General features: G+C 52.0%; 1 protein-coding gene across 1 annotated transcript in view; it reads left to right on the forward strand.

Annotated features, from left to right (window-relative positions):
• Positions 1-648: 648 nt before the first annotated feature.
• LOC140386465 (alpha-tectorin-like) overlaps positions 649-20,373 on the forward strand; it is a 110,784-nt gene continuing 91,059 nt past the window's right edge. The window contains exons 1-4 of the mRNA XM_072468834.1: positions 649-691; positions 1,862-1,900; positions 8,028-8,158; positions 9,906-10,187. Coding sequence (XP_072324935.1) covers positions 652-691; positions 1,862-1,900; positions 8,028-8,158; positions 9,906-10,187 — 492 coding nt within the window. The 5' untranslated portion in view covers positions 649-651. The remainder of the gene's footprint in view (positions 692-1,861; positions 1,901-8,027; positions 8,159-9,905; positions 10,188-20,373) is intronic.

Raw genomic sequence — 20,373 nt, forward strand, 5'->3', positions numbered from 1 at the left:
CACTAGGTTACTCCCAGAGCTGAAGGGGTTGGATTACGAGGAGAGGTTGAGTAGACTGGGACTGTACTCATTGGAATTTAGAAGGATGAGGGAGGATCTTATAGAAACAAAGAGAATTATGAAGGGAATAGATAGGATAGATGTGGGCAGGTTGTTTCCACTGGCGGGTGAAAGCAGAACTAGGGGGCATAGCCTCAAAATAAGGGGCAGTAGATTTAGGACTGAGTTTAGGAGGAACCTCTTCACCCAAAGGGTTGTGAATCTATGGAATTCTTGCCCAGTGAAGCAGTAGAGGCTCCTTCATTAAATGTTTTTAAGATAAAGGTAGATAGTTTTTTGAAGAATAAAGGGATTAAGGGTTATGGTGTACGGGCCAGAAAGTGGAGCTGAGTCCACAAAAGATCAGCCATGATCTCATTGAATGGCGGAGCAGGCTCGAGGGGCCAGATGGCCTACTCCTGCTCCTAGTTCTTATGTTCTTATGAATGGCACGTCACCGAGAAACACACGGCTGGGAAAGCGGAGAATCTGTCCAAATTGTCATTGACCTTCTTCAGGCTTTAACGGGGGACTGTTTTTTTTGGGGGGGAATGATGTGCATCAGGTACAATTTAATATTTTGACTTTCCTGTTTTCTATTATAGAGCAACAATGGGAACAATAGGAATGAAATTCATAATGATATATTATGGTGAGTATTTCAAAATGTAATATTTCACTGTGCGCTGTGTTACGGCCATTGCAAATATCACCACTGATCTTCGAATGGTGAGTTTAATATTTCCCCATGAATAAATGGGCAGAAAATCCTGGGTTCCTCCAGTTTGGAGCTGCTGTTGGGGTGCGCTGACCCGCAGATATCCCCCCCCCCCCCCCCCCCCCCCCGCCATCCTCCCCCTCCTGTTCTCCATGTCTCCATTCTTGAATGAAGATTGCAAAACTGTCGAACACGGTTAATATTTGAGAGTGGGTAGGTTGCTGCTTCAATGACCCAAAGTGGGTTTATTTCCAATTCATTTTCCAATCTACCCACTTTGAGCTGTCACATTTATCCCGGAGTTTGGTGCAGAACTCACTGCCACTCAGCTCATTCCGTGATACAACTTCGCCAGACCAAGGGCGAGACACCCTGTCCGTTCAACGCAGCGGGTTTTTCCAGTCCCGCGACAGACATTGGGAGATTTGACCAAGCGCCAAACTCTCCGTCCTTGCTAGCAGCGGTAGGAGAGTGCACCGTTTTCTACCGGCGGGGTTTCTCCACTCTCACTGCTTGTCAAAGGGATTTCCCATCAAAGCCACTCCACGCCGCCGGGAAAACCATGGGCGGGGGTGAGCTGCATGGCGGGACTGGAGAATCCTGGGGGGGGGAAATACTGGCGTCAATCTCACCCCTTCTCCCGGCCCAGGGATTTCTGGGTTGGTTTTTATCAGGTGACAGGGGTCTGACTCTGGATGTGAAAACCCAGATATCCCCAAAGGATTCATCTCCCACAGTGAAACATTCGCCGGCCAGTCGGTGCAACGTTTTGAACTCTGCTGGTCGGGATTTTCCAGTCCCTTCTCAGTGAATGGGAGATTTAGTTGAGCGCTAAATTCTCAGTCCTCATCAGCAGCGGTCATGGGGCAGACTCAAAATGGAGAATCCCAGCCCACAAACTTCAATGGAAAGGAAAATTGGGCATAACTATTTTATTAGAGGGACACAAGTGTTGAAAAGTAGGATGTCATAAGGGTACTTAATGGCCGGCACAGACACGATGGGCCGAAGGGCCTCTTTCTTTGCTGTAAACTCAAGGACTCTGACTCTATGTCCCACATAAACTAATTACATCTGTTTGATATATTTCCTACTGTTCCACAGCTCTCCTTTCTGAAGTGGCAATGTTGACACACGGTACTGGTAAGAGGCTTTTATATTGAACCTTTTTTTAAAGAAAATACTATTGGATCCGATCTGAAATCTGTTTCAGTGAGTTGGCTTTGAGCAACTTAAAATCTATCTCATTTGGGAGGAGGGAGAGGAACAAAGAGGAAGAGGACAGAGAGGGAGAGACAGATAGAGGGAGAGACAGATAGAGAGCGAAACATATAGAGAGAGACAGAGGTGGAGAGAGAGCGGGATAACGAGATAGAATCAGAGGGTGGGATTCTCTCAGCCCGCGCCGGTTGGGAGAATCCCCGTTCCCGCTGTTTTTTTTGCACGATGCAGGTGCGACGCCGTTTCGCGATTCTCCCAACAAGCCAAATGGGCACGGTCGTGATCGGCGTCGAGTGTCCCGGAGAATCGCCAGAGGGGGTCTGTTTAGCGATTCTCCGGGGCCCCAGCGATTCTGCGGCCCAGATGGGCTGAAGTCCTGACCGCATGACCCCAGGTCACGCCGGCGCCGTTAAAATGAAATGAAATGAAAATCGCTTATTGTCACAAGTCGGCTTCAAATGAAGTTACAGTGAAAAGCTCCTAGTCCCCACATTCCGGCGCCTGTTCGGGGAGGCTGGTACGGGAATTGAACTGTGCTGCTGGCCTGTCTTGGTCTGCTTTCAAAGCCAGCTATTTAGCCCTGTGCTAAACCAGCCCCAAGCAATGTGCTAAACAAGCTCCAATTCTAACCTGCTTTTAGAAATTGTAAGCCAGGAGGTGAGGGGGTCGGTGTGGGGGGGCCTACTGGTGGCGGGACGGGCAAGGGCGTGGCTGGGGTCTAGGGGGTGATGGGGGGAGGGCCTCCAAGATCGGGGGGGCGTGGGGACGACAGCCCCGCCAGCCGGGAACGGCCCGCCATGGCAGGGCGGTGCCTAAGCCACGGCCACCATTACGGCGGCCAAGCTGATGGGCACCGACCCTGGGCGCTGGCTGGGCATGAGCCCCTGGCCGTGCGGATGGGTGCCGGACCCCCCCAACCCCCCGGGATGGAAGCTGCAGGGCCGCACCCACGGCATCCCCCAGTGAGGGCACTGCCATCCGTCGGTGGCGCCATCATGAGGGCCGGGCAACAGGAGCCGGGGCACAGAGGGTGCGGCCAGGTGGGGTGTGCGTGCATGTGTGTGGCACAAGCATGGCACAACCGGCCAACCAGGGCGGCCATGAAGCCCATGGCATATGGTTGTGGAGGGGGCCATGCGCCATAGTTAAACCTATTGTCCACCCCCCACCCCCTGCAGATCATAATGTTTGGGCACCAGCCAGTGATGTTAGCCACCGTGGTAGGGGCCGCTGCCCTGAATGCAGCCCTGTGGCAACATCGGCGCAGGCGGCTCAGAGAGGCGGTGGCAGCGGCTGCTGCAGTAGAGGGACGGGCTGCAGAGGGCCGGGTGGCAGCCGCTCAGGCTGCAGGGCCGCCTGACCGACAGGCATAGGAGGAGGAGGAGGACAATGACAGGGGTGAGGCACAGGATGAGGATACTGATGTGGATTGGGGGGGGGAGGAGGTGGAGGAGGAGGTGCCACGGCACCGGAGGCACCCGATGAGGCCTTGTGTCTACCGGCGCCGCATGTCCTTCTAGGACCTGCCGGACAAGGCATGCAGGAGGAGACTCCGGGATGAGTCAGGTGACCGTGGAACAGGGGGAGGACATGCTATCCCGGTGGCCATCTAGGGTACGGTCATCGTGAACTTCTACGCGACGGGGTCGTTCCAGTCGCCGAGTGGGGACCTGTCTGGCATCTCCCAGGCATCGGTGCACAGCTGCATCCGTGCAGTGACTGACACTCTGTACGACATCGTGGTCCGCTACATCCAGTTCCCTGTGGACCAGGCCCACCAGAATGCCCGGGTAGCGGGATTCGCAGCCGTGGCCAGGATACCCATGGTCCAGGGGGCGATTGATGGGGCTCACGTCACCATGCGGCCACCAGCGGAGAACAGGGATGTGTTCATGAACAGGAAGGGGACCTACTCCATGAACATTCAGGTGGTCTGCGACCACCAGATGAACATCCTGCACGTCTGCGCCCGGTACCCGGGCAGTGTGCATGACTCGTTTGTCCTGGCACAATTGTTCATCCCTGCCATGATCGAGGGACACCCCACTTGGCTGATGGGCCGGTTGCTGAACGACAAGGGTTACCTGTTGCGGCCATGGCTGATGACGCCTATACGGAGGCCACAGACCGGTGCCCCACTGCAACCCCCTCACCCCACGGCCCACTTCACCCCCCCCCCCCCCCCCCCCCCCCCCCCCCCACCCCACTCCCCACCGTCGGCCATCTGTCTAACGATATGTGCTGTCTTGTGTCTCACAGGACCAGCCGCCAGTGGTCCCGGCCCGTCTGGCGTTGCAGGCCCACGGCCAGTGCCCGGCCCAGTGGCCCCAGGGTCGCAGGCCACGGCGGGGAGGCCAGACGCCATGGAACTCTTTCACTGACACAGAGACCCAGGACACTGAGACCCAGAGGACGGACACCTAGGACACCGAAAGCCAGGATACAGACACCCAGGACCCAGATGCACATGACACCGAGGACACTGACACACAGAGGACTGACACACAGAGGACGGCAACCCAGAGGACTGACAGACCGGAAGTGGCACACAGACGGGGGCGACTCGGGGACCATCGGGCCAGGGATCGACGCAGGACACCCCGGACTTTGGCTCGGACGACGACCTTGACTTCTCGGCACTGCTATCTCCGACACTCCCCACCATCACAGAGACTATCACCTCGGTTGAGCACTTTAGTGATGAGGCTTCTGGGACACTGACTGGTGCGCACCACAGAGCCGTACCGGTACAGCAGGTGGAGGTAGGAGCAGCCGAGGGGCCGGATGGTCGGAAGGCAGCCCAGCCCCAGCAACCAGTTGCCGCCCAGACAGTTTCCAGGTTCCTGGACTTACCAGGCCCACCTCTAGACCCGATGCAATCAGACACCCAGGGACTAGACAACGGGATGACGACCGGCTTCCAGCAGCTGCAGGTGGCGGTGGAGGAGTCCATCTGCATCCAGGAGCGGGGAGTGGTGCCGGTCATGGCTGCCATCCAGGCCAACACCGCACGGGTGGCGTTCGCGGTGGAGGCAATGGGGGCATTGGTGTCGGCCATGGGTCAGGTTATGCAAGGCGTGGGGCTTCATGTGCATGCGTCATCCATGGCCCAGGACAGGGCTGCCCTCTCACAGGCAGCCATGTGCCAGAGCCAGCTGGACATTGCAGCCGCGCTCCGCAGTCTGGTCGAGTCTCAGCAGACCATCGCTCAGAGCACCGGTGGCATTGCCCAGGTGATGGCCTGTTGTGTTATGCTGCTTCGGCTTAACACAGGCTGCTGTCTGATGCAGTCTTATGTGAGTTCAATGTGTTTATTGAACTATTAACACAGTTCTCAAATGAGTTTGACTCTCTGCTTATCTAACTGCAGTAACTCAGCCTAAGGTGTACTAGCTTGCTCTAAGCCACGTGCTGGGGTGTGATGCTGTTGAGAACCCTATCTCACTCTCTAGGTGTCGGTCTGTGGAAAGAGGTGGGGTGAGAGTGCCTCGTGCCTTTTATAGTGAGATGCCACCCTTGAGTGTACTGACTGCCCATTGGCTGTGTCCTACTCTGAGTGTTCATTGGTTGCATGTTTGCATATCATGACAATGGCCCAATCTCAGCAGGCCATTGCTGAGAGCATCGGCGGCATTGCCCAGATGATGGCCCAGTCTCAGCAGGCCATCGCTGAGAGCATCGGTGGCCTGGCACAGATGCTGGATGGCGTCGCACAGGCCCAGAGGGAGGTGGCACAGTCCCAGACAGGGATGGCCCACTCCCTGAGCTCCATCGCTGCTAATGTTCAGACCTTGGTCGATACCACAGCGGGCCTCCAGGACTGGCAGTGCCAGGTGATGGTGGTGCCTCGGGGTTTGTCTCCGCTCGCACCCTCATACCATAGAGAGGCCCGGGGTCCACGGGCACCCCGAGGGAGGGGGAGGGGCTAGGGCCCGTGCCGGTGACTCCGGCAGGGGAGGTCCCAGAACACCGCAGCACCTTGGCCTCCCCCCGTTCCGTCCCTAGTGCATCTTGTGGGCAGCGGGCAGAACAGGGTGGCATCACGCCATCGAGGACGCACGAGGAGCAGCCTGGAGCATCCAAGCTGGGCCACCCCAGGAAATGAGCGCCGACTGGGAGCCAAGTTGCAGAGCAGGAGTCTCAGCAGTCCGCTCTTGCTGTACCATCTGGGGAGGCAGAGAGATGTAGTGGTAGGGCCCGTAAGGCCAGGAAGTTGGACAGCAAGTAAGTTGGCACGGGTGCAGGGCACAGTTTAGTTAAAAGGGCTAGGGCATGTGAATATAACCTTTCTAATTAAACTCACTGTTACACCATTGCAAGCAGCCTCTGTGCTCTGTCCAATGCTTGCGGGGTCAGGTAGGGGACTGAGTGCCACTGTAGTCGAGGGGTGAAGGAGCGTTGAGCCCCGATGGGTATAATGTGCTCCAGATATCCATGCCACCCCGCCCCCAACAATTTGACAGGTCCATGTGATGGAGTGTCCAGCACGCAGCCAGAGACCACCCAAGTGGAGGGTGTAACTGTGGCCATGGGTCAGACATTGTCTAACGGCTTGGAGCTGACAGCTCATCGCAGAGCGGGTTGTTATCATTCTCCATGGCATCGACCACACCCGCTTCCACAAGCAACCGTGTGAGCCCAGCCCGTTATGCCACAGGTGGATGTGTAATGGAGGGGCGTGGTACATCAGGTCGTATGGGAGCTAAGGGTGGTGAGTGGTGGGGGGATCTGCATCTCATGGGTCTTGTGAGAGATGGGGGTGCGGGGTGGTGAGGTGGTGCTGTACAGTGGGGTCAGTGCCCATGCTCAATGAGCCGCTACCACCTAGTTGGTGAAACGTGTCGCGATCAACGCCTCAAGTGCTCGCTCGAGTGTCTCTCTAGCATGGCGGGAATGAACGATTGTGCCAGGATAAACGCGTCATGTACATTGCCCAGGTACCGGGCGCAGATGTGCAGGATGGTCATCTGGTGGTCGCAGACCACCTGAATGTTCATGGAGTAGTCTCCTCCTGCATGCCCGTCCGGCAGGTCCTCGAATGCCATGGGCTACATGGCCGCCCTGGTTGCCGGTTGCGCCACGCATGCGCCACACACACGCATGCACACCCAACCCTGGGCGCAACCTCTGTGCCCTGACTGCTGTTGACAGCCCCTCCTAATAGCGCCACCGTTGGATGGCAGGGCCCTCACTGGGGGATGCCATGGGCGTGGCACCTACCCGCCGGTGGGTGCCGCTGGCTGGCTGGCCCACCCCTCTTGGGGGGGTCTGGCACACATCTGCACGGCCGGGGGCTAGCGCTCAGCCAGCACTCAGGGTCGGTGCCCATCAGCCTGGCCGCCGTAATGGTGGCCGGGGCTTAGGCACCGCCCTGCCATGGCAGGCCGTTCCTTGCCGGCGGGGCTGTCCTCCCCACATCCTCACACGAACATGGAGGCCCTCCCCCCATCACCCCCTCGGTCCCCAGCCACGGCTGTGCCTATCCCGCCACCCATAGGTACACCCACGCTGACCCCTCACCTCCTGCTTCCGGATCGTGAGCCAACACAACTGGCTCACGATTTTTAAAAGCAGGTTAGAACAACGCCGGCGTGATCTGGGGTCATGCGGTCGGGGCTTTGGCCCATCCGGGCCGCAGAATCGCCGGGCCCCGGAGAATCGCGAAACGGATCCCCTCCGCTCGGCGCTGAGCACCACCACGCCAGATTTGCTTATTGGCAGAATCGCGAAATGGCCTTGGACCGTCGTCGCGCAAAATACTGTTGGGAACGGAGATTCTCCGAACCGGCGCGGGCTGAGAGAATCCCGCCCCATGATCTTCCCCGTTAAGGGGGCGGGGGACCGCTGAACAATATATCGTTGTACCACATATAAAACTGGCCAGTTTAGGCACTGGCTATAGAGAAGACCCAATAGGGATCTACTGGAGCTGTCTATAATAGCTAAGTGTGAATAAAGTAAGTTTTGTTTATCAACTCAGTTTGGGCTCTTCGTTGCCCTTACAAAAAGATTGAAGGAAATATCGACAGACATGTTTCCGGTGTTGCAGATGATCACTTCTATCCATTTGGAACCGCAAACGGAGACGTCACCAACCCCAAGGTGGATGACGGTGGATCCCCACAAATCAACATTTCAACCAGTTTCCCCTTCTTCTCATCAGCTTACAACTCCTTATACGTACGTATGATTCATATACTTGTGGAGACCGGGGAGGTGGGTGATGTTCTGGGGACTGGTGTTTGGGGGGTTGGGTTGGGGTTTGCATGGGTTTGGTTTTTGGGGGTTGGTGTTTAGGGGGTTGGTGTTTGGGGGGGTGTGGTTTTGGGGGTATTGGTGTTTGGGAGGTTGGTGTTTGGGAGGTTGGTGTGGGGGGGGGGTTGGTGTGGGGGGGGTTGGTGTTTGGGGGGGGTTGGTGTGGGGGGTTTGGTGTGGGGGGGATGGGTGTTTGGGGGGATGGGTGTTTGGGGGGTTGGTGTGGGGGGGGGTTGGTGTGGGGGGTGTGTGTGGGGGGATGGGTGTGTGGGGGGGGTTGGTGTGGGGGGGGTTGGTGTGGCGGGGGGGGTTGGTGTGGCGGGGGGTTGGTGTGTGGGGGGGTTGGTGTGGGGGGGATGGGTGTTTGGGGGGTTGGTGTGGGGGGGCTGGTGTGCTGGGGGTTGGTTTGTGGGGTGGATGGGTGTCTGGGGGGTTGGTGTGGGGTGGATGGTTGTGGGGAGTTGGTGTGGGGGGGTTGGTGTGGGGGTGGTTGGTGTGGGGGGGATGGGTGTTTGGGGGGTTGGTGTGGGGGGGTTGGTGTTTGGAGGTTTGGTATTTGGGGAGATTTGTGGGGGGTGTTAGAGGTGTTGATGGGGTATGTAGTGGGGTTGGTGTTTAGGGGTTGGTATTTTGGTGTACTTGGGGGGTTGTGAGTGTTTGAGGGGCTAATGGATTGGTTGTGGGTCAGAGGTGTGTGTGATTTGAAAGGTTGATATGGGCAGAAATCTCAGTGATTAGCTTGAGGCAGCACGGTGGCATAGTGGTTAGCACTGTGGCTTCACAGTGCCAGAGACCTTGGTTCAATTCCAGATTTGGGTGCCTGTGTGGAGTTTGCACTTTTCCCCATGTTTGTGTGGGATTCCTCTGGGTGCTCTGGTTTGCTCCCACAGTCCAAACATGTGGTTAGGTGGAGTGGCCATGCAAAATTGCCTCTTAGCGTCCAAAATGTTTTGAGGATAGGGGAGTCGGCCTAACTAGGCTCGTCCAGTGGGTTGTGCAGACTTGATGGGCTGAATGGCCTCCTTCTGCACTGTAGGGATTCTATGGGTGAATTTTTGAACACTGAAGTGCTACTTTGAAGGGTGAAGCGGTTCACAAATTAGTGTTTATTAGTATCACGTTCCACATCATCAATCAATGTTTTGGTTTAGATAGGGTACCCTGAACGGAATGTCATGTAAATAAAACTGAGCGAAAAATGGACCTGGGGAAATAATTCAATTACAATTAACGAGGCAACCTGAACATCAGGATGAATCGAATTGTGTAATTCAGGAACATTTCAACCTCTAATAGATAGAATGATCCTAGTTCAATTCGATTCAATGTGTCAAAGGAATCTTGAGACTTGGGTTTACACTATTTTGTGATCAATAGTTTCCACAACACCCCGTCCTCCTTAAAACAGGAGACTTCTCTCCAGTCTCCTGCCTTGCTTTGTCCCATTTTCCCTTGCCCCCCCCTTGCCCTCGCCACCAGCAATAAAATCTGGCATTGTGGATCGGCCACACATGACGGAAATGTTCCATTCAAATGGCACTTGCCCAGTTTCTGTAACAAGCGGTGATTGTTTTAGCACAGACTAATTATAAGAAATATCCACTTGGCAGGTTCTGACGTTGAGGTGGTTTAACATATCGTTCAGCTGTTAATTCTCTCTGTCCGTCCCTAGGTGAACAACAACGGCGTTGTCTCATTCGAGACAGCTGTCACACAGTTTACACCCAACTCGTTTCCTCTCTCAGATGGCCGCGCCTTCATTGCTCCATTCTGGGCTGATGTGGACAATAGAATTGCAGGAAACGTCTCTTACCGACAAATCAGGGATGCAAGTCTATTACAGCGAGCCACTGCTGACATCAATAAGTATGCACCTGAACTCCATTTTGAAGCACAGTGGATCTTTGTGGCCACTTGGGACAGGGTTGCATTCTATGGATCTCAAACATCAAAGGTAAGAATTCGACTGTCAATAACCTCTTGGCACCGAAATCCAGCACATTGTTGCACTGAACTCGACTGGAGATCTCACTTAAGTGTTTCTTTTTACGCGTGAGGCCAGGGTTCTGAAGAGGCGTCACATTGACTGAAATGGTTTTTTGGGGAAATGATTTTAATTAAATTTTTAACGTTTCATACAAAAGATGGCTAACGTTTTTTACACCCAACCTCCTGCCCAAAAGGAGTAAATCTCCCCCCTAATATCTAGCAGTGGCCAATTCTTTAAAGTATACTATAAACGGTTGCCATCCATGATTAAACCCCTCAATTGACCCCCGTACGATGTATTTAACCTTCTCGAGGTACAGAAACTCCATTAAATCCCCTATCCACGCCAAAGCCTTTGGCAGTGTTGCCAGCCTCCAGTCTAACAGGATGTGCCTCTGTGCCACCAACGAGGCAAAGGCCAGGGCATCCACCCCTACCCCCGCTCACAGTCCTGGCATATCAAAGACTCCAGAAATCACCGCCAGAGGGCAGGGTTCCACCTCCACATTCCGGATCGCCGACGATGTCAAAAAAGGACCCTCCAGCTTGTGGCATGATCAGAATGTGTAAGTGTGGTGCATGGGCCCCCTCAAACAGCGATCACAGCTGTCCACAATCCCTTTCTTAAAATGAGTCATTCTTGCCTTAGTGAGGTGTGCTCCAAAAAATCACCTTTAAATGAATGAGGTTCAGCCTCGCGCAAGACGATGTTGCGCTTGTCCTCCTCAATGCCTCGCTCCACACCCCTTCCAGTAACGGCCCCAACTCCTCCTCCCATTTCGCCTTCAGCCCTCAGACGAACTCCATTCCACTCCCGCAATTCACTGATACATTCCGGATGTACTACCCTCCACCAATCCCGCGCAGAGTAAGATCCGCTCCAGCAAGGTAGATGACTGAACCACCGGGTAGGCCGACAACAATCGCTTAATCCAGCTCCCCACCTGGAGGTACCTGAACCCACCCACGTCCGTAAGTCTATATTGCTCCAGTAACTCCTCCAAGCTAGCAAACCACCTCTCCAAGAATAGATTCCCCACATTCTCCAACCCTCTCTCCCTCTATGCACTAAATGTGGCATCGAGCCTCACAGGTTCAAATAGGTGATTGGTACAAATGGGAGCCAATCGTGAGGCTGTCCCCAATTCAAATTGTTGGTGGAGCTGCCTCCAGATTTTTACCATGGCCACCACGACTGGATTTGTTGAATATTCCGTTGGTGTCATTGGAAGTGGCGCTTCTATCAACACTCCCAAGCCCGTCTCCCTAACTGACTCCGATTCCATCCGGACCCAGATGGCCCTCGGGACCCACACCACCTCAAAACCTTCTCTGCATTAGCCGCCCAATAATAATATAACAAATTTGGCAACACCAGGCTCCCTACCTGTTTGTCCATCTGGAGCACCCCGCTTCAAATTCTCAGCTGCTCCACATCTTTAAAAAAATGACTTGGGCAGGAACCTTGGGAGGCACTGGAATAGGAAGAGGAATTTCAGCAAGATATTCATTCTAACCAACTGAACTCTACCTGCCAGTGATAGCGGGAGACTATCCAACCTCTGCAGATCTGCCTTGACCGTCCCCACCAAGTTTCTATAGTTCAGCTTCTGAAGCGTCTCTACAACCCTGCCACCTGTACCCCTAAGTACTGGAATCTAGCCTCTGTCCAACAAAAAGCAACCTGCTCAAACCAGTTTCTGTTTCTGCCCCCTCCCCCTCCAAAACGTCCCTTGCATAAAATATTCACTCTTCCCTATATACTGCTTATAGCCAGAGAAAGCCCCCAAATCATCACAAAATCCCCATAATGCTCCCAATAAATGCCTCTGGAAATCGTCAGCATATGACAATACCCTGTGCTCCCCCCCCCCCCCCTAACTATCCCATTTATTATGGGCCAGGGCTTAGAAACTCCAAAGTGAATCATGAAGTTCACCTGACCGATAACCTTTATGTTGAATTTGGCTAGGATGAGCACAAAAGCCTTCACATCAGGTATGATTCATTAGATTTCCTAGGTGCTTTAATCAAAACAAGGTTTTATATATAGACAGCAACATTTTTTAATCAATTAACCCAATGACCCAATAGGCCGCTCTATTCCTTCATCATCTTCTTGCAACAGCACGGCACGTACTGCCACATCACTTGCATCGATAGCCACCTTGAATGGTTTTGTGTAATTTTGGGTGGCCAACACAGGAGCGATGGTTAACACAGCCTTCAGGCCGTCAAATGCCTGTTGACACTCTGCCATCCACTGAAATTTGCGACCCTTCTTCAGCAAGTCCGTCAGTGGAGCAACTACGCTGCTAAAATCCGGCACATATTTAGGGTAAAAACCATTCATGTGGTTTTCATTACTTCCCTTCATGTTGAGGGTATTGGGAACTCCCCAATAACTTTTGTTGTCACATCCCATGGGACCTTTAGAGCAAAAACATTTCTGATAATTGAACTTCAACTTTATCTTCACTGGATCTCCAGCCTCACCTTATATAACAGAACTCTACTCTTCTCACTCTGAATTCCACATATTACCACCTTTCCTGGCAATATTCCTCCCAAACTACATAACTCTCATCTCTTACCATCAAAGATTGACTAGCTCCCGTATCTCTTAAAACTTTGACTTCTTTACCTACTCCTTCTGGCACACATGAATAAACTTTACCTACGCAAGTAAATTCTTTAAAGAGATCTGGCACCTTCTTATCAATCACCTCTTGATCAGGTTATATATTCTTTTACACCTCCTTTGTTTCAATTGGGCTTTCCTCTACCACTTTACCAAACCCCGCTGGCTTATCCTGTTTTACCACATCAGCCTTGTCAGTGCTTTTCTTCAATCCCCAACACTGTGACTTTACATGGCCTAGTTTATTGCAGTAAAAACATCTGAAACTTTTGATTTTTCTTCCACCCTCCTAGATTATTTTTTAATCTGAGGTATACTGTCCTTATGATCTTCCCTCAGATCCACTTTACCTTTACCACTTGTGTATTTCTCTTTTCCCCAGTTTCTATCCCTCACAGGCTGAAACTGATGTTGGAAACCAAACTTTGATTTATGAACTAATTCATAACCATCTGTCATTTCTGCGGCTAATCTCACAGTTTTAACCCTCTGCTCTTCTACATGAGTTCTCACTACATCAGGAATTGAATTTTTAAACTCCTCCAAAATGATCATTTCTCTAAGAGCCTCATACGTTTGGTCTATTTTCAAAGCCCTTGTCCATCTATCAAAATTACTCTGTTTGATCCTTTCAAACTCCATGTATGTTTGACCAGATTCTTTCCTTAAATTTCTAAACCTTTGTCTGTAGGCTTCAGGCACTAGTTCATATGCACCAAAGATGGATTTTTTCACCTCCTCATATGTCCCAGATACCTCCTCTGACAGTGATGCAAACACTTCACCAGCTCTACCTACCAACTTTGTTTGAATCAGTAATTCCCACATGTCCTGAGACCACGCCAAATGTTGAAAACAAATGAAATGAAAAAGGCTTCTACTACCTTCTCATCAAACCTTGGCAATGCTTGGACATATTTAAATAGATCCCCACCAAGCCTTCGACTACGAAGCTCTTGCTCTTTCTCACTATCTTCATCCCTATCCTCAAATTGTACTTTTCTCTTTACCTCCGACCATTTTAACCGACGTTCATTTTTCATGGCCAGTTTCCAAAGTTCAAAGTCTCTCTCTTTTTCTTTTTCCCTTTCCTCTCTCTCCTTTCCTTTTCCCCTGATCTGTACCTCCCTTTCTCTCGCTTTTTGTTCTGCTTGTGCTATTCTTTCCTTTTTCCTCATTTCAAATTCAAGCTGCTTTAATTCTTTTTCATGTTCAAGCATGTATTCCTGCGTGGCCATCGAAATCCTCACACACACCCACAAGTCTGACAACAACCCTATATCTAACTGCCACCCCCTGTGGCGCTCCTGACCCACTCCCAGTGCCTGATCCACCGACTGCGGAGCACAGCCGAATATTTGGCCAACCTAACCCCAGCCAGCTGGGTTTGACTCCTAAGAAAGTAATCAATCTGTAAATATACTTTGTGTATTGCAAAGAAAAACAAGAACTCCTTCTTCCCCGGATGAGTGAACCTCCACAGGCCCGCCACTCCCACCTCCTCTATGAATGCAGACAATACTCTTGCCATCCCAACCATGGACGTTGATCTCGGTCTGAACCGATCCACCTTCAGGTCCAGCACAAAGGTCATATCACCCCCATGATAAGCTGGTGAAAGTCCAGGTCTGGCATCGCCACCACCAACCGTGTCATGAATGACACATCGTCATAATTTAGGCCATATAGGTTCACAGAACCACTGATTTCCCCTCCACTGCTCCTACCACTATCACATATCGCCCTCCCGGATCTGCCATCATGTGGAACCTAACCCATTTGTTGATGAGGGTCATCATCCCTTGTCCCTACTGTCACAGCCCGAGTGGAACACTTGCCTTACCCAGGCCTTCCGGAGCCTGACCGGGTCTCGTTCCTGCATGTGTGTGTCTTGTAAAAACACCACGTCGGCTCCCAAAGGCAAAAAAACCCTCACTCTTTTGACTGCCCATCCCCCCCCAGGCCCCGCACGTTCCAGGTGACCAGCCATGTTTGGGGCGTCTCACCCGCCCTCCCCCCACCCCAGCAACCTCAAGTCAGCCATCACCGCCATGGTGGGTGATACATTCCTCATCAATACCCAGGCCCTTGGACCACCATAGATGACAACCTGCCCCATCCCGAAGATGAGACAAAGAAAAACGTCTGGTCACTGCTAGCCCTCCTCAAACCATTCACTCTCTTTCTTCCTTGACAAAGGTCTTAGCCTGCACTGGTCAGTCAAAATAATGGTCCTTCGAACTCAATGTGACCCTCAGCTTCACCGGATACACCACTCCGAATCACACACCCTTTTGTACAGCACCACCTTCACCCTGTTAAGGTCTGCCCTCTGTTTTGCCAACTCGATAACGATATCTTGGTGTATGCACACCACGTTGCCATCCCAGCCGATATTCCATCGCTGCTTAGCCCACTCCAGGACCCATTCCTTCCTCCGGTAGTTGTGAAACTGGACGATCACTGCACGTGGTGGCTCGTTCAACATCGGCTTCTGTCGAAAGGCCCGGTGCTCCCTATGTAAAACCGGCAGAACGAACACCGCATCTCCGCCCACCGGCCGAGAAAACATTGACGAAAAGTAGTCGATTGGCTTCGCGCCCTCCACTCCCTCCGGCAGTTCCACAATTCTGAGGTTAGTACACCTCGACCTGTTCTCCATATCGTCAACCTTGGCTTTCAGGCCCTTGTTTGTAGACCAGAATCTGCATTGCAGCCTCCAACGAAACCAGTCGGTCCTCGTGGTTCGACAGGGCCTCCTCAATCTACCATCCATCTGTCTTCTGCAGTTTTTCAGCTCCTGCGCCATCTCCCTCATCAAGGTATCCAGCGTGATGGGGGAGACATGATGGTGCAGTGGTTAGGACTGCTGCCTCACGGCACCGAGGACCGATCCTGGTCACTGCCCATGTGCTGTTTGCACATTCTCCCCGTGTCTGCATGGGTCACACCGTCACATCCCAAAGATGTGGAGGGAAGGTGGATTGGTCACGCTAAATTTCCCCTTAATTTAAAAAAAAAGGTTTCCAACATCCGCCATCGTGTCTCCCTCAAATTCCTTTACCAACCTCACGCCTAGGATTTTTTTCCTGCAGCCTTTTTCGACGCCACTCTCGATATCCCCTCAGCATCTTATCTGTCTTCCCCACAAACTACTGGGTTAGAATCCAAAGTTTAATGACAAAAATGATCGAAATACAAGGACCTTAGTGGGCCACTTTTTGTGCGTCCTCTCTCCGACATGTCGCACCAGATGGCCACTGACTGAAATGTTGACTCTGTTACTCTCTCCACAGATGCTGCCAGACCTGCTGGGCAGGATCCTCCAGTCCCCCAGCTGCGTGTTTCTCAGCGACGCACCGTTCACTGGTGTCGGGATTCCCTCTTCCGGCCGCTTGTCAATAGAATTTCCCATTGAAGTCACCCACGGGCAGGGGTGCGCTGCCGGTGGGAACAGAGAATCCCGCCGCTGAGTTTTTCCAGCATTTTCTGTTTTTAGTTCAAATCAAGTCATGCTCCAAGGACTGGAAGCATTCTCTGTTTACAAATGATACAAGCCCCAATATTCTCAATGGCTGCCCATTGACAACGGGGGAAAAAACACACTCCTGAACTATTTCCCACAACGATGAGTGAAAATGGTTGGCTCAGGCAGAAATTGAGGGCGGGATCCTCCCAAAAGGGAACAAAGTCTCTGAGCGAGCGTGTTTAGCTGCATGTTTCCCAGCACTTGCATTGCTAAGAAACACATGGCTATTTAACATGACTCACGTTGAATAAGGGACCTGATTGGGGAACGTTTGGCCGAGGCTGCTGTTGCTCTTTTCTTTATCTAACCATCAGTGTGTGTTTAACCCGTATATGGTGGACAAAGGATCACACAAGTTCTTCAGTACAATAATAGTTTGTTAACATACACAAGGTTATTTACTTAATCAATCACACGTTCATGCACATTGGACTATAAACTAATACACTGAAACAACCTTAACTTAACTTCCAGTTGACCGGCAAATACAGAACAGATATGGCCTTATCTGATTTCTGGCAATTCTTGTAGGTAGTTTGATGTCCTCTGTTCTGATCCCTCTGTGGATGGCGTGGACATTTCTTGGCTGGTGATGAATTCACCGTTGTTGTTGGCTGTCGATGCTGCAGTCGAGAGAGCGAGTGGTGGCTTGCGCAGTACCTTTTATTCTTCTAGCTTTTGCGCGCTTTAGGGGCGGTCCCTGGTGAAGGTCCAATGGATCGATAGGGTCTCAATCACCCTGATCGATCCTGACCAATTGGGGGCGGACACCTCGATGGCTGTGCGGGTCCCGATTGGCCATGGCAGTTAGTGTCCAAGGCACGTAGGCCTTCCCAAATAAGGAAAGCAGGCTCCGTTGAGTCTGCCACTTATTGTTAGTTTCTACCTGGAGTCCATTGTCCCGGGAAGGCCAAATGGCCTTTCTCCTGTGTTAATTTCTGCATAAGTCCGAGCTTCAGTTTTGTATATTTGCAGGCTGCAGCCTGTCTATGTTCAAGCTTGACCAAATTTCCCAGTTTTATACAGTAAGGAGCTCCGCTCACCAGAACTCCCCAAAATGGCATCCCGATCTCCGAAGCCATCGAAACAATCCCCGACCTTCCCTCACCTCCCCTTCCCCAACAGGCAACTTCGGCCTGATAATGCGTGCAAGAAAATGCCAGCTTTCCACCTGGGCAGTGCCAACCTAGCACTATCAATGCCAGCTCAGCACTGCCAGGGCACCACCCTGCCCAAATGGCATGCAGCTGGAGGCCTCCGAATCCCTGGGAGGCCAACACGAGTGCAGTTCCATCTGGTCCATGTTTAAGGGGATGAATCCCAAAGCCTCAGGTACCTCTGGAATCTGTACATTAGAGTGAGGCTTACTGCCTCGCTCTAAGATGCAGATTTGTCAAAAGGTGATCCCACCCATTGTCTGCGGGATTCGCATTGCAACGCCTTGCAAGATTGCATTGAATCCTAGAACATAGAACATAGGGCATTACAGCGCAGTACAGGCCCTTCGGCCCTCGATGTTGTGCCGACCTGTGAAACCAATCTAAAGCCCATTTACACTATTCCCTCATCATCCATGTGTTTATCCAATTACCATTTAAATGCCCTTAATGTTGGCGAGTCCACTATTGTTGCAGGCAGGGCATTTCACTCCCTCACTACTCTCTGAGTAAAGAACCCACTTCTGACATCTGTCCTATCTATCTCCCCTCAATTTAAAGCTATGCCCCTCATGCTAGCCATCACCATCCGAGGACAAATGCTCTCACTGTCCACCGTACCTAATTCTCTGATCATCTTGTATGCCTCAATTAAGTCACCTCTCTTCTCTCTGACGAAAACAGCCTCATGTCCCTCAGCCTTTCCTCATAAGATCTTCCTCCATACCAGGCAACACCTGTAAATCTCCTCTGCACCCTTTCCAATGCTTCCACATCCTTCCTACAATGTGGCGACCAGAACTGCACGCAATACTCCAAATGCGGCCGCACCAGAGTTTTGTACAGCTGCAACATGACCTCATGGCTCCGAAACTCATATCCCAATAAAAGCTAACACACCGTACGCCTTCTTAACAACCCTCTCAACCTGGGTGGCAACTTTCAGGGATCTATGTACATGGACACCGAGATCTCTCTGCTCATCCACACTCCAAGGATCTTACCATTAGCCCAGTACTCTGTATTCCTATTACTCCTTCCAAAATGAATCACCTCACACTTTTCTGTATTAAACTCCATTTGCCACCTCTCAGCCCAGCTCTGCAGCTTATCTATGTCCCTCTGTAACCTACAGCATCCTTCCGCACTGCCCACAACTCCACCGACTTTAGTGTCATCCGCAAATTTACTCACCCATCCTTCTACGCCCTCCTCCAGGTCGTTTATAAAAATGACAAACCGCAATGGCCCCAAAACAGATCCTTGTGGTACACCACTTAGCAACTGAACTCCAGGCTGAACGTTCCCCATCAACCACCACCCTTTGCCTTCTTCCAGCTGGTCCACTTCTGATCCAAACGGCTAAATCACCCTCAATCCCATGCCTCTGTATTTTCTGCAATAGCCTATCGTGGGGAACCTTATCAAACGCTTTACTGAAATCCATATACACCACGTCAACTGCATTATCCTCGTCCACCTGTTTGGTCACCTTCTCAAAGAACTCAATAAGGTTTGTGAGGCACGACCTACCCTTAACAAAACCGTGTTGCCACGTGAGGCGTTGCTAGCCAGGTCGATCCTGGGAGAAACCCAAGTCCCTTTTGAATGCCACAATCAAACCTGCCTCCGCCACCCTCTCAGGAAGTTTGTCCCAGTCTCAAATCCCCCTATGGGTGTAAAAATATTGTTTGCATGACTTTTACTCCTTCTGGCAGTATTTTGAATCGGTGCCCTCTAGTTTTTGAGAATCTCTTTTTTTTGTCATTGAGTTTTCATATTTCATATCCAAAAAACCCCCCTTGCCTCTGCCCCCCCCCACTTCTTTTTCCTTTCTGTCTTGTGGCCCATGTCTCTTTCTCTCTTCCCCCCCCCCCCCCCCCCAATCCCCCCTTACTCGTTGCTGGCTACCAACAGGTTTTGAAATAAGTTGGTGAATGGCTTCCACGTCCTGCAGAAACCTTCTTCCGACCCACGGATGGCGAACTTTATTTTCTCCAGCCTGAGAAATGCCGCCAGGTCGGACAGCCAGTCTGCAGCCTTGGATGGTGTTACTGCTCGCCAGTCGAGCAGGATTCTCCAGCAGGAAATCAGGGAGTCAAATCGACCCCCCTCCCCATGAAGAATTCTGGCTGATCTGATACCCCAAAGACCCTCACTTTTGGGCATGGCTCGACCCTTGCTCCCACAAACTTGGACATGGCCTCAAACAAAGTCGTCCAGTACCCGACATGTCTGGGGTATGCCCAGAACATGTGGGTGTGGTTGGCTGGGCCTCCGTGGCACCGTTCGAATTTGTCCTCCACCTCGGGAAAGAACCCACTCATTCGCGGTCTGGTTAAGTGCGCTCTGTAGCTGCGTTAGACTCAGCCCTGCGCATGTGGAGGTGAAGTTTGCCCTGTGCAGTGCTTCGATCCAGAGTCCTCCCACTAACTCTGTGCCAAGTTCCTCCTCCCATTTGTTCCTTGTCTCATTCAAGGGCGGGAGCGTACTTCCTCCAACAATCACCCGTACAATTTCCCTTCCCTATGTCACCTGCGTCCAGCAGTTCTTCAGTGAATGAGTGTCCCAGTATCTGGGGGCACGCTGTTATTTCCTTGCGGAGGAAGCTTTTAACCCGAATGAATCTCAGGTCATTTCCTCTTGGTAACTGGAACCTCTCCGTGAGCTTCCCTCAGGATCGCTACTCTATCCTCCGTGTACATGTCCGTAACCATCTGAGTCTCCCACGTCCTATCTCCACGTTTTGAAGGTGGCGTCCATTATAGCAGGAGTGAACTTGTGGTTGCAGATGGGGGCCATGGGGGACATTTCGATGAGACCA

This window comes from Scyliorhinus torazame, chromosome 12 (assembly GCF_047496885.1).
Source record: "Scyliorhinus torazame isolate Kashiwa2021f chromosome 12, sScyTor2.1, whole genome shotgun sequence".
Taxonomy (NCBI): Eukaryota; Metazoa; Chordata; class Chondrichthyes; order Carcharhiniformes; family Scyliorhinidae; genus Scyliorhinus; species Scyliorhinus torazame.